The 14,413-nt window shown below is 54.4% G+C and overlaps 1 protein-coding gene across 2 annotated transcripts in view; it reads right to left on the bottom strand.

The window, feature by feature from the left end:
- Positions 1–201: 201 nt before the first annotated feature.
- Positions 202–14,413, bottom strand: part of SLC6A13 (solute carrier family 6 member 13) — a 35,501-nt gene continuing 21,289 nt past the window's right edge. For both annotated transcript variants that reach the window (XM_075427950.1, XM_075427951.1), the window contains exons 8-15: positions 9,071–9,174; positions 6,045–6,169; positions 4,618–4,730; positions 4,354–4,491; positions 3,444–3,546; positions 2,240–2,340; positions 1,726–1,896; positions 202–661 (exon numbers count right to left, since the gene is read on the bottom strand). In XM_075427950.1, coding sequence (XP_075284065.1) covers positions 542–661; positions 1,726–1,896; positions 2,240–2,340; positions 3,444–3,546; positions 4,354–4,491; positions 4,618–4,730; positions 6,045–6,169; positions 9,071–9,174 — 975 coding nt within the window. In that variant the 3' untranslated portion in view covers positions 202–541. The remainder of the gene's footprint in view (positions 662–1,725; positions 1,897–2,239; positions 2,341–3,443; positions 3,547–4,353; positions 4,492–4,617; positions 4,731–6,044; positions 6,170–9,070; positions 9,175–14,413) is intronic.

The raw sequence follows: 14,413 nt of genomic DNA, 5'->3' as shown, positions 1-14,413 counted from the left end.
CGAAGGAAGCCCACGCTCCGCTCCCAGGCCCCAGGAATAGCCCAGGGACTCACTGGCCGGATGACCCCTTTGGCTGGGAGCTGGCACTGGCTCCAGCAGAAGGTGGCATTGCACTCTCCAACCTGGTGAGACAGAACAGACAAGAGTGGATCTAGAGGAGAAAACCAAGGATTTAATGGAATGAACGGAGAAGTTCCCAAAGTCCACGTTGGAGCCACACCTCTGAGACTCTCTGACACCCTCCGCTCCAGGATCAGTCCTTCTCTTCTGCTCACCAGAAGGCTGGGGATGCTCAGGAACACCGGCGCTCGATCGGCTCCTTCAGAGCCCTCTCCAGAGAGAGGATTAAGGTGCATTGCTCACCCCACGCAGACCATCTCCACCGCAGCCCGTTCCTCAGCCCTTCAAATCTTCCAGGGAAGGCAGCTCAGCCCAGAAATCCCTTTGTCCTTGGAGAATGAAGAATCCTTGCGTTTTCCAACAGGTGGTAAAGGCTGTGTAGAAACTGTCCCGGGGGGAGGGAGGGAGAGCCACACTGGTCCTAGCAACGAGATTCGAGCTCTGTCAGCATCAGGAAGCCAGCTCTGGTGGAGAGAGGGGGCTGTGCTGTGCCCGGCCTGGAAGGCAAGTCCTCCAGTGGGCAGGTGAGCTGGCGGAGCCTCTGGAAGGCAAAGGCAGGCGTTGAACACAGCTGCAAGGACAAAAGGTGACCTGGACCCTTCCCTTCCACTCATGGGTATCATTCAGCCAGCCAGGCAGGGCTGCAGGTCTGGTCCCTAAACACCAGAGAAGTCCCAGATAAGGACAGTCGGCACTTCAGAAGCTGAGGGGATAAACTCATATTTGAACCACTTGTCCCAAGGCCAGCACCGAGCTCGTGACAGACCGGAGACACACTAGGAAAGCTCTGTCCTCCCTTTGCTCCAGGCCAGGGCTAGAAAGCTGTCCAAAGAAAGTTTGGTGGCCAGGTAGCTCCAGGCCATTCCCTCCATCAGCACAGACTGCGAAGGGAGAGCGTGGGCACACAGGTTTGGCTTTAACTGGGACCACAAGCGCACAAGGTGCCACCCTCCACGTCATGCCGCGTGGCCCTTGCCATCCACGCCGGACACGGGGATGAGGGGCCGTCATTGCTGTCACAACCCCCACCCGAGCGCTTGCAGGAGGCGGAGAACGGGTGGGATCCTGGGGTATCGGGATGCCCGTGGAACCTCCAGTGATGGGATGCCTGTCTGGAGCACGGTCTGCTTGGCCAGGTCCCCGGCTCTCCCCAGGCACGCTCAGGGCAGCCAGCAATGGGTCACAGCAGCTCCGGGAGCTGGGCAGGCCCAGGCCACTGACACCCAGCTGCCCGCGTCGCCAATGGGATCTGGAGCTTTCTCAGAGCAAGTCCCCAAGCCTTGGTCAAGGGCAGCCTCCAAACTGACTCAAGGCACTGGAGACAATCGTTATCCTCTCTATCTAATGAACTTTTTCCTAACGGTGCTTGCAAAGAGACAGAAGCAATAAACAAAGGGCACCAGGAGGCAACAACCAGCTTGGAGCAGCCCTCCAGCCAGGCAGAACTTCATAAAACCAACAGCCAGTTACAGCCATGGAGTCATCCAATCAATTTATTCTAGGTTCCCTGCTAATTAACCTGCAACACACAAATGATCCCCCTGCAAGGCTGGACTTCAACACAGAAGTACAGCCCACGCCCTGATCCCACAGCACCAGCCTCACCTCTCTGAGGGAGCCTTTGATGGTGGAGAGCTTGTAGATGATCCAGAGAGGGATGCACACCATGGAGGAGAGGGCCAGCAGCCAGCCCAGCATGTCCCCCCACCACGGGTACACGTACTTCTTGTTGTAGGTCAGCGGGGTGTATTTGATCAGAGAAAACAGGAAGGTTGCCTGGCAAGGTGGAAGATGTCAAGAGAAAAAGAGCAAGAAAATCAACACGGTTGGCCAAGAGATGTCTTCCTAATCAGAGGTGTACAGAGTCCCACGGTAGCACAGAGCTCCCCAGGACAGGAACAGAGCTGGGACAGCCCCCATGTGCAGCACTGGGTAACAAGGAGCTCGCCCCACCAGCAGACACTGCTACCACTGCCCCTCACCACCTTGTTTAGCCCCACACTTGGCCCCAAAAGCCACCAGCACACCCCTCCGTGCGCAGGTATGTACCTGTATCTCAGAGGCACCCAGCTCTGCCCCACCAACCCTCCCCACAGCTCCTCTTCCTGAGGGCCCTCACCACGCAGACCGCCGGGGTGATGAAGAGCCAGCAGTATTTGATGACGGGCCACGGCCGGTAGCCGATCATATCTTCAACGTTATTGTAGAAACGCTCGGCACCTGCAGAAGAGGGGACGGATGCCTGGCTGCTACCAGGGAAGCAGGGTAGCAGGGACTGCGTGTCTAGGGTCCTCCTTCACCACTGTTTGGGTGCTCCCCAGAAGAAGAGGCAGTAACTTCAGCACAGCTGACAGCCCTGTCGAGGAGCTCGCCAGGATCGTGGCCAGCTTCAGTCTTTGTCCTGGACTAAGATCCTTCCACTCCAGAATCACAGAATCACAGAATAGTAGGGGTTGGAAGGGACCTCTGTGGGTCACGCAGTCCAACCCCCCTGCCGAAGCAGGGTCACCCAGAGCAGGCTGCACAGGACCTTGTCCAGGCGGGGCTGGAATATCTCCAGAGAAGGAGACTCCACAGCCTCCCTGGGCAGCCTGGGCCAGGGCTCCGTCACCCTCAGAGGGAAGAAGTTCCTCCTCATGTTCAGACGGAACTTCCTGTGCCTCAGTTTGTGCCCGTTGCCCCTTGTCCTGTCACTGGGCACCACTGAAAAGAGCTTGGCCCCATCCTCCTGACACCCACCCTTCAGATATTTGTAGGCATTTCTAAGGTCCCCTCGCAGCCTTCTCTTCTTCAGGCTGAACAAGCCCAGTTCCCTCAACCTCTCCTCGTAGTGGAGATGCTCCAGTCCCCTCACCATCCTTGTAGCCCTAACAGAACAGCTCAGTGGGTCAGCAGGACCAGCCCCTCAGCTGGCATCTCCCAGGCTAGGACCTGCACCCAGGCTGGGACCTGAACCCAGATTTTACCCATCCCTTGTGAATGTCCAGGCTGAGAGAGGACTCTCAAAAATGTCTGAGGGTCTCAAACTCCTCTGTATACGCTGGGAAAAGATTTTCCAGCCAGCTCCAAGTCCCCAAGGAAGGAGGGCCTCAAAAACAGGGGCAGAAAGGAACATGCTGGGGATACCTGCCAAGCAGATCCCCCAGGGCACTGCTGTGAGGAAGCCCCTGCTAGCTGAGTCCACGGGCACCAAAGCAAGGGTTTAGAGGTCTGCCTTGCACTGCGAAGCGATTGCCAAGAGAAGCCAAGGACCAGCATTTTTAGGATGGACCGAGCAAGAGCCTGAGAGACCAGAGCAGGGAACCCCCCTGGTTCATACTCACCGTAGACCCAGGCGATGCAGAGAGTCTCGAAGATGGCCACAAAGAGCAGGCACATGCCACTGGCAGCATAGTAATCAAAGAGCTGGAAGACATACATCCCACCCTGGAAAGGGCCAAGCGGGCAGCGAGGCGAGGTGGGGAGGGAGAGAGAGGAGAGGAATCAGGCACAGGCAGAGAGCTCCAGCCAGAGCAGGAAACAAACTCAACATCTTCCCCAGAGCTGGAGGCACCTTCTTCTCTCTGGGGCAGGGTTTTAGCCAACTGCAAAGGCCACGTCCCTTGTGCTCAAGGCTTGATGAAGCCATGCAGCAACCCTGCTCTCAGGAGTCTCTGCAACCCTTCGTTGAGGACAGGGGAGGGCAAGCGACTTCCAGGGGTGGTGGGGATACTTTAGGACAACACAAAACCAAAGCAGCTCTTCTACGGGGAAGTAAGGGTGGCAACACCCTTAAGAGACACCTGGTTTACTTCAGCCTCCTGATGTGCCCAGGGAAGTAGCGTGTAGGAAATCAGTGCAACAGATACGAGGCTGACTCAGGCCCACCAAATTTCCTCACAGCAAGTGTTCGTGTAGCTCCATCCAGGAGGAAAGAGAGGGACAAAGGTGCGCTACCCTCACCATGCATCAAGGTTTGGCTGGTGTAAAGGCAAATCTATGACCAAAGCGTGAGCTATCCAGAGCTCCAATTATCGGTCTTGGTGTCAGGATTGTGACTGGAAGGGAAAATGCGAATGCCGCGGGGAGGGAAGGACAACCTCCCCCAGGCGCTGTGGAGCAGGATGGGGCTCACCAGCAAGCTCTGCTCTCAGCCCCAGCACGGACCCCACCACCCGCCAGGCCCCCCCTCCTCTGCTGGGGGGGGCACACAGGCCCAGCAAGCACCACGCAGGTGGTCTGAGCCCAAAATACCTCTGTGAGCATCACCAACCCGACCAGGTAGGAGAGGATGGAGATCAGCACGATGAGTGCCTCCCGGCGGTTCTTCTTGCGGAAGATGTTGGGGTACATGTCCACAAGGGCTGTGACGAAGCTCTCCACGCAGACGAACTGCAAAGGGCAGAGATCCCACCTACTTCAGCCTGTCCTGACCGGCTCCCCAGCCAAGTTCAAGGCTGACCCAAAGGGACAGTGGCTTTTGTCTGGCAGCGAATCGCTCTGCACCTGCGCCTTTACCTGGCTGTCCAGTCCCAGCAGAACAACCATCAGGAAGAAGAAGCACGCCCAGAGCGGGGAGAAGGGCAGCATGACCACAGCCCGAGGGTAGGCGATGAATGCCAGGCCAGGCCCTGCGGGAGAAGGGCTTTCAGCGCAGGCAGCAGCGTGGCGGCGGCACAGCTGGCGCAGACCCGCGCGGGGCACGGGGCAGCCACCCGGCCCGGCACAGCCTGCAGCCGCGCAGCCTCTCGCTGCGGTTCTGCCAGTGCTGTGCGTGAAAGCCAGGCTCCGAGGGGCGGAGGAGCCCAGGGGGAAGGGGAAGAAGGCGGGGAAGGGGGGAAGGGAAAGGGAAAGAAAGGGGGAAAGGGAAAGGGGGAAAGGGAAAGGGGGAAAGGGAAAGGGAAAGGGAAAGGGGGAAAGGGAAAGGGAAAGGGAAAGGGGGAAAGGGAAAGGGAAAGGGAAAGGGGGAAAGGGAAAGGGAAAGGGAAAGGGAAAGGGGGAAAGGGAAAGGGAAAGGGGGAAAGGGAAAGGGAAAGGGGGAAAGGGAAAGGGAAAGGGAAAGGGAAAGGGAAAGGGAAAGGGAAAGGGGGAAAGGGAAAGGGAAAGGGGGAAAGGGAAAGGGAAAGGGGGAAAGGGAAAGGGAAAGGGAAAGGGAAAGGGAAAGGGAAAGGGGGGAAAGGGGGGGAAAGGGGGGGAAGGGGGGGAAAGGGGGGGAAAGGGGGGGAAAGGGGGGGAAAGGGGGGGAAAGGGGGGGAAAGGGGGGGAAAGGGGGGGAAAGGGGGGGAAAGGGGGGGAAAGGGGGGGAAAGGGGGGGAAAGGGGGGGAAAGGGGGGGAAAGGGGGGGAAAGGGAAAGGGAAAGAAAGGGGGAAAGGGAAAGGGAAAGAAAGGGGGAAAGGGAAAGGGAAAGAAAGGGGGAAAGGGAAAGAAAGGGGGAAAGGGAAAGGGAAAGAAAGGGGGAAAGGGAAAGGGAAAGAAAGGGGGAAAGGGAAAGGGAAAGGGGGAGAAAGGGGGGGAAAGGGGGGGAAAGGCGGGAAAAAGGGAAAGGGCGGGGAAAGGGAAAGGGAAAGGGGGAAAGGGACACAGCAAGCTCCGGCTGCATCATCATCGTGAGGGCTGGGAGCCAGGGGAAGCCTCTGAGCCCAGGGGAGCACAGCACAAGCCTGAGCACGTGTCATGCAGGCACCTCACACCCCCACCAAGAGACAGCAGCTGCCTGACCCTAACCCTTCAAGGCAGCTCACACTGACCTCCACCTACGGCCATCGCGTCCGAACATCTCATGAGTGTCCCTTTGTTTCTCCCTGGTTTTTGGAGGCAGAAAGCAGAGCTGCCCACCAGGATGGGCACCTGCAGCTGCAACATCGTCCGTCCCAGGGTGGGTATCCCGTGGGCATGCTCCCCTTGCAGCAACCCCGCAGCCCCGTCCCACCACAGCCCCACTCACCCGACTCGGCCACCTCGGCGATGGGCACGCCCTGCTCCTCCGCCATGAAGCCCAGGATGGAGAAGATGGCAAAGCCAGCCACGAAGCTGGTGCCGCTGTTGAGGAAGCAGAGGGCCACGCAGTCCCTGGGAGGAGGGGGCACAGCATCAGCCAGGTGGGGGTCCAGGCATGACCCACACCCCATGGCAGCCCCCCAGGGCAGCACCCGCTCTCCCGCCCCAGCCACTGTGCCCAGAGCAGTGCCTCGACTCCAGCACCCTCACAGCTCAGCTTGGCACCAGGAGCGGTAGGAGGATGCCACAGGGTGGGCAGCACAGCAGGAGCCCTCCCAAGGAAAGCCTTCTCCAAGGACAGCATGAAGATGCACTCCTCACCTAAGCTCCTCGCTCGTGAGATAGTCTTGTTACACATCTAAATGCCTGATTTTTTTTTTCTTTTTTCCTCTCTCTCCTCTGGTCCCTCCTGCAGCAGAGAGTACCAGAGATTATTTTTCTCTGAGAAGGGGGCATGTTTTTTTCCTTAATAGACTTTTCAAACCAGTTACAATCTTCTTGGTTCTCAGCACTACTAGATGTCTCCTAGTCCTCGCATTATGAGAAAAAGATTAACAGAGCCATCCAATTTATTTTCCCTGATCTATTTCCTTTTGTCTCTGTTTCATCTAATTCTCATCCATCTATGCTTTAAAATCAAGCATCTCTTATCTACCCGAATTCTTTTCACGTTCCAGTCTCCCTAGTCCTCTTGTGACTGCAACCCTGGGGACAACAGTAACGTTTGCAGCATCTTTCCAAGATATTCTGAACCAAACCAAACACACCCCTTCCAGCATTTCATGGCCCATTCTGACTTCATTAAATGCTACTCTGCAAATCCAGCGTGATTTTCTGTATCAGTCTTTAGGTGTCTAGGATTTTGAGGGCTTCATGCTCCTCCCTGCACATTAACTAGATCTATTCACGGTCTGCAACCATTTCTAGAGAGAGAAAGTACATCTCATGCAGAGATCCTACACCACACAAATTTAGATTATTCCTTCCAAAGCACAGCTTTTTGCATTGTCAAGGACTGCACAGCACCTAACACCATCGCTCTGCCTTTGCACTTGGTGTCTAAGGCAGGAGAGACTGAAAGAGGCTTCAGGATGAGTCCCCACAAATCTCCTGGCTGGTAAGGAGGGTCATGCTCCACCAAGCTCAGCTAACCCAGTGGGAAGCCCACAGCAGAACCTGGTTTCTCTGATTGCTATAAACCACTTGCTCTCCACCCAGATTATGTTCTCAGTCTTTTTATACAAATTCCCATTTATTTCAAATACTTCCTCTTGCTTCCCTGTGCTTCTCCCTCTTTCCTCATGATGTACATACATCCCACGATGCATGCATGACAGGTCAAGCCCTCCGTGCAAAGGCATGGGCTGGGAGATGCTCTCCAGTTACCTGGCAGGTGGAAGCAGTGTTGTGGTGCAGGGTAACTTGCAGGGAATGGCCAGAGCAAAGAGTTCTCTCCAGATTTTCACCCAAAAGGGAGCCAAGGAGCCTTCATGATATCCCTTAGTGTTCCAGAAAACAAGAAATGGTCTACACCATTTGATGCCATCTTAGACTGCTACCATATGAGCGATGGTTCCTCTTGCCCCCATCCTTTTCTCTACCAAGTCACCAAAGGTTACGTCTGGCCTGGGATAATGAGCGGGACACCATGCTGCTGTTCTCCTGCCATATTAAAGCCTGGTCCTGTCTTCCTATGCAAACCAAGGCTGCAGAGCACAGGACCGACTCGTTAAAACTGGGTCTATGCCTGGGAACAGGCTGCTCGGAGGTCTGACACCAACATTAAGAATGATTTCCCTAGCAAAGCCAAACAGCATAAAGGGTCTGTGCGCAGACAGATGTCTCTCACCTTTCTGTACCATCTCCCAGCTGCAGTTACAGAAGCTCTTTACAACCTTGCTTCTAAGCAGCCCCTGTCATCATCTCCGTGCTACACACGCAGGCTGCAGATGCAAAGGGCTAATGGCCAATGACACGCAGCAGTTCAGAGACAGATCCATTACCTCTTCTTTTCCTACAGCTTTTTCTCTCAAAACTGCATCTGGGAGAAGGGACGTGAAAAGGAATGACAGTCCCAGCACAGCTGCTGTTGGGGAAGCATCCCTACAGCAGGAGTGAGCTTCTCCTAAGGTGAAGAGAGAGAGACATGCCAAGCAAGGACCATGTAGCCAGTGGTCTACCTGGACCTTCCATGGCAACAACCACAATTCTGAATTTAAAAGATGGGGGGAGAACCCAGTACCAGGAGCAACATAGTCAGCAAAGAAAGGGCAGGAAGGGAGGTGGGTAGTTTTATCTAGAGGTGGCCTCTTCCACTCACTAGTCTTTTATCCCTGGGGATGCAGCTCCAGAAGCTGGATACATCTACAGCGAAATGAGTTTATTTTCACCTGACCAACCTGACAGCTGATTCTGTGTGGCAGCCTGGCCCATCTCTGTTCAAGGGCAGTCCAGCATGGGGAGAGCATGCAAGAAACAGAAGTCATATCTGCAGGATTGTATGTAGAACACAGACATCACATAGGAACCCAGAGCACTGACAACTGCGCAAGGCACTGGGTCCAAAGGAATCTAGGAAAGATGAATCACAAGGTGAAAGGACTCCAGTCTAGAGCCATTAGATTTCACAGCTCTGCTTCTCCTACGGCTACTCATGCACCCATGCAATAGGGGAGGCTGAGGTGTGGGCTTGGGTCGCAAAGCTAGGGAAGAGGATCTGACTTTGCTGGGTCTCAGCTGGTGTGGAATAAAAGATTTGTCATCCATGTCACGAACAGATAGTTCCCTTGCGTAGAAAGAACAGAGAGCTGGATTTGAGGAGAAAACACCTGGAAAGAATTTTCTTACACCTTGAGTAGAAACAGAGAACGCAACGCTTCAAAAGGCCAGTAGCCTCCAGCAGTTCACCAGCCTATGTGCACTGATGTTCCAGGGAGGGGAAGGCTCTAGGCAGCAGAGCCGTGCTCCAGTTACCTGTAGCAGTTGTTATGGTATTTGTTATAGCTGCCCAGAGCTGTCAGGCATCCCAGACAAATTGCATACGAAAAGAAGATTTGAGTGCCTGCATCCATCCAGACCTGCAAGGGAGATGCAAACACAGGTGAGAAGACAAGGCCGGCACGGGGCGCAGACACTGCACGGATGCGAAGAGGCAGAGCCCCAGGGGCTGCCGTAACCAGCAGCAAGGCCAGTGGTCAGGAGTTCAGCAACACCCAGCATTTAGAAAAGCCTTTTCTACGGACAGGTTGTCCAGCGCCAGGAATTACAGCGCTCAGCGAGGCACCCAGGGGATGCTGAGTGCCAAAGGGAAGTGATGCGCCGGGAGCCTTGCAAACCCACAGCTCATCTAGCTCTTCATCATCATCTCTCGCTTCCTTGGACAAGTCTGCAGAACCTTGTGACTCTCCAGAGCCTCCCGGCAGTGAGAGACCAGATGAACACTTTCCACAAAAGTTGAAGGAGCCCTCTGCTAGCAGAGGAGGGGGACTTGATTTGGGCAAGCCTGGTCTCCCCCTGGGTGGCACAGGTACACACAGCTTCTGGTGGTGGCCCTTCTCTCCAAGACCTAATTTAAAGGCTCCAAAACTTCAAAGAAAATTAACTGGGGAGGAGAGGAGTACTAGAAGTAAACAGAGTTGTTTGCAAATGACAGCTCCTAAAAGATAATAAAAGAAAGCTGTTAGTCCCACAAGGTGCCTCTGAACTCCGCTTTCCGCTCACTGTCAATAACATGTCCCAGTGCTCCAAGGCTGACATTTGTCAATGCCAAATTTGATCCAAAAGCCTAGCTGTGTGCAGTCGCCAATGCAGCCACCACCGCTGCCTTCTGCAGAGAACAGCAAAAGCAGAAACCAACAGCGAGGAATGAAGCGATGACAAAGTTTATTAATTAAGCCCTCTGTTTTCTAAAATCTTTCTTCCTAAGGGGTTTATAAAATAGAGATAAGACAATCATTCAACCAATGCTGAAGGGCAGCCACATTATAGAGACAAAAGAGAAGCTAGGCAGGAAAGAAAAGCAGAAGAAAAGTATTACTGGGACAAGTTTAATGAGAAAAGTCTCCATTTGGCTAGACCCTCCTTCCCCAGAGTAGTAGTGCTGGTGAGCCCTTGGACAAACACCAGTCTTGCCCCAGGATCCCCTCGTGAAGAACAGAAGTCAATGGAAAGCACCACAGTGGTTTTGATGACTCCAAATCACACCTATACCTGTCAGCCAAGACCTCATGTCCTGAGGCCATGGTCAGCTGGGCACCATCTGCCCAACCGCCCGTGTTGCTCAGGCCACCTTCACCAATGCATGGTTCTGCCTTTCCTCTTCCATACCGGCCAAAGAGCAACCATGCAGCAAGAGGTTTTGTTTAATCTTTACCTCTTCTCCTGCCTGGGCTGATGGGCCTCATGAAGGGATGCTACGCTCCCGTTAGCTGTCATTTTCTGGAGGAAAATCTGGTTTTAGCTCCAGGGACAGCTGCACAGAATGAGTCCTCTCCCAGCCCACTGCTGCAAGACCCAGCAGCACAGTCGGTGAGAAGGAAAAACAAAGCTCTGCTAGGGGTGGATTTGGTGAAACTGCTCTCCCCGACTGTCCCACAAGCAACTCGGCTAACGTGTGGACCCATCACCTTCTCTTTGATCCATGGAAACTCAGCTCACGATTTATTTCACAGGGAGTCAGGTCAAATCTCTGATTTGTAGAATGGGAAGGGACAGACGATGAGGTTGGACTGGGACAGCTACATCTGTGCACTGGGACATTGAAAAAGTAATTGACCTCGGTGTATTTTACTCTTTTTGGAGGAATGGAGTGAGGAGGTTGCTTTTAGAGAGCAAGGTATTAGTTAGTTTTTTCATTTCAAAAAGACTGGAAGAAATCAAAGCTCTTTTTATAATTGATTCCTAAAGTACCACTGTGCTTGCGGGCAGTCATAGCACGGCCTTCAATTTTCAGCTGCTCTTTTTCATCAAAATCGAGTTTAAATCACACCCTCTCATGGTTTTTGGTGCCCTTGTATTTCGATCTGTCAAGATAACAAGACTTTTGCCATCAAACTGCCTATCCCATACTTGCCATAACATTGGACCCAGCTGACAAGTTTCAACCAGATTTAACAGTTGGTACAAACCTCAAAGATATCGACTACCTATGAATTTCACAACAGCCAGGGAACAGGGAAAAGGCAGGAACTCAGCATCCCCACTGAGCGGAAAGCTACAGGGAGAAAGAGTCAACCAGTGTTAAATACCACATAAATCACACAAGCAAAAGACATGAGAAATATCCCAAGGGCAGGAAAAGAACTGGTGTTTTACCAGCCATGGCAGAAGCCAAATATCAAGACACCAAGCTTCATTAGCGCTGCGGCTTATGAAGTGGCTCATTTCTAAATCCCAGTGATACCCTTGACAACGCAACGCCCGCGGGGTGCACGTAGGGCTGAGTGGGAGCCCAGCCCCAGAGGGATGTCTTTAGGGAATTCTGGATCTGCCTTCGCATACGGTCCTCTTTGAAGCATTACAGCCTGTGGCTGGCACAGTGTAAATAAAGCTAAGCTTGGCTTGCAGAGCTTACGATCCTACTTAGTCAGCATGACTGTGAGCATCAGCTCAGGCTGCGTGCACTTTTATTTCCCTTTTTAAAAGGTTACTGCAGGTCTTGGGATGCCACCTTTGTGTCCTTCCCAGACCCCTGGCAGTTCCCAAATTGCTCGGGGGTCAATGAACAAGACTGATGCCGTGGGTGCTCCTGACCCACTGGTGATGGAGCCGAGCAGCGGCAGCAAGTCCCCGGCCTGCAGGATCACTGGGGTCAGACGGGGCCTCAGCCTGCCCGTGGTCCAGCCTCCTCCTCCTCAAGCCCCTCACGAGAAGCCCCGCTGCCCACCTGGCCCCGGAGGCTTGCAGGGGCTGCACAGACTGCTCGCTTCAGAAAACAGCAACCCAAGTCTTCCCTCCCCAAGCTGCTCATTTCTCATCCTGCGGTGACTCAGAGAAACGCTTTTTCAGCCCCTTCAAGACCCCCCTTTTCCCTCCTGTGCTGCTGATCAACAGCCTCCCTTTCTTTTAACATCTCCACTCTGACTACAGGGGCTTGCTGGAGTCGGGCAGGGCTTTCTTGCCTCTGCAGATAAGAGCATGCTGCTGTTCTCTGGCCGCTGCTCCCGAAGAGACTGGTAAAACTTCCTCTGTTCAGATTTCACCAGCACGTTGGCAGCCTGGGTATTTGGTTTGTTTTTTGTCTGCAGTTTTCTAAGCCACCCAGTCTATCTAATTCATAATTCAATTTCCTTGAACATGTTGTTTACTTCAGCTTGTAATAACCTCCTACTCTCTGTTTTTAGCCAAAGCCTTTACACCTGAGCTGCAGTAATCCAAGATAGTTATGGCCTATAAGAGACATTTTCCTTTGCCCCTTAATTTTCTCAGCAATATTCGCTTCATTACATGTACTGGAATTTAATAGCCCCCTGGACTGAAACAGAGCCTTCCTTAGGAAGATCTCAAAGCACTTACAAATAACAGTAAAGACTATTTTTGAGCAAAATGTTATTGAACCCCAGTGTATGTCATACATCAAACACAGGTGCCACGCTGAGAAGTGCCAAACTGTCCCCATCAGCAAGCAGAGAAGATAGAGCACAGAGAGCCACGCTCGGCGCAACGCAGAGGAGAGAGCAACAACCACCCAGGTCTTCAGCTGCAGTTCAACCGGCATTTTCCTCGCACCCAGCATCACGGCTCGCGGCGCCAGCGCTACCCACCAGCCATCCGCCGCGTCGTGCAAACACATCGCTTCAGCCCAGCCTTGCGAGGGGAGATCTTGATTTCTTAAGGTTTCAGCTCAAGACGTCCAGAGCACCTGATCCCACATTACTGCTTTTCTGCCTTCATTCCGGAGTGGCCCACGGGCCCCAGCCCACACCCCGCAGCACATCAACGCGCTGCTGTGCTGCACAGCCCGGGCCACCGCTTTCCCTCGTCACAGAATCACAGAATCACAGAATAGTAGGGGTTGGAAGGGACCTCTGTGGGTCATCCAGTCCAACCCTCCTGCTGAAGCAGGGTCACCCAGAGCAGGCTGCACAGGACCTTGTCCAGGCAGGTCTTGAATATCTCCAGAGAAGGAGACTCCACAACCTCCCTGGGCAGCCTGGGCCAGGGCTCCGTCACCCTCAGAGGGAAGAAGTTCTTCCTCGTGTTCAGCTGGAACTTCCTGTGCCTCAGTTTGTGCCCATTGCCCCTTGTCCTGTCACTGGGCACCACTGGAAAGAGCTTGGCCCCATCCTCCTGACACCCACCCTGCAGATATTTGTAGGCATTTCTAAGGTCCCCTCGCAGCCTTCTCTTCTTCAGGCTGAACAAGCCCAGCTCCCTCAGCCTCTCCTCGTAGGGGAGGTGCTCCAGTCCCCTCATCATCCTCGTAGCCCTCCACTGGACTCTCTCCAGTAGCTCCTCATCTTTCTTGAACTGGGGAGCCCAGAACTGGACACAGCACTCTAGATGAGGCCTCACTAGGGCAGTGTAGAGGGGAAGGAGAACCTCCCTCGTCCTGCTGGCCACACTCCTCTTGATGCACCCCAGGATCCCATTGGCCTTCTTGGCAGCCAGGGCACGCTGCTGGCTCATGGTCACCCTGTCGTCCACCTGCACACCCAGGTCCCTCTCCGCAGAGCTGCTCTCCAGCAGGTCCACCCCAAGCCTGTACTGCTGCATGAGGTTGTTCCTCCCCAGGTGCAGGACCCTGCATTTGGCCACCCCAGGAGAGAGGAAGCAGGGAACGTGTCACTGCCATTTCCATAAAGCGTTCCAGGTCCTTCTGCCTGCTCTACACCCAGCCAAGCATCACGTTCCCAGCCCCAAGCTTGGAAAACACATCCTTGGGCTCCTTGGGAGTGGGGAACAGGGGCTTTGCTCCCCCGTTAAGCTCCCTGTGCCGGCACTCAAGGCCCCCGCAACGCCCTGCCAGCCAGCGAGCACCGACCTCGTGTAACCCCCACACCTCGGGGCACCCGCCGACCCGCAGGGATGTTTCACACCCGGGGGGCCCTCCCGCTGCTGGGTTCCTTTATACACCCCAAGAAAACAAACAGGCTTCTGGTTCATCCCAAAGATCACAGCTGCCCGCCCCAGGGCGGTGTGGAGGAGCGAAGGATGCTCCAAGGGATGCTCCTTGCTGCCGGGGAAGCCGGGCTTTACCGTCTCACTTGCCCCGCTGCCCACGGCGGACACAAGGATGGTTTTATCCCTTCCTGCTAGGTCAGCGCTGAGATCAGACTCAGCAGGGCTGCCGGCCACCCAGGTCCCATGCCGGCGAGG

Source organism: Opisthocomus hoazin, chromosome 8 (genome assembly GCF_030867145.1).
Source record: "Opisthocomus hoazin isolate bOpiHoa1 chromosome 8, bOpiHoa1.hap1, whole genome shotgun sequence".
Classification (NCBI taxonomy): domain Eukaryota; kingdom Metazoa; phylum Chordata; class Aves; order Opisthocomiformes; family Opisthocomidae; genus Opisthocomus; species Opisthocomus hoazin.
This window is presented reverse-complemented; position numbering and strand designations above follow the sequence as displayed.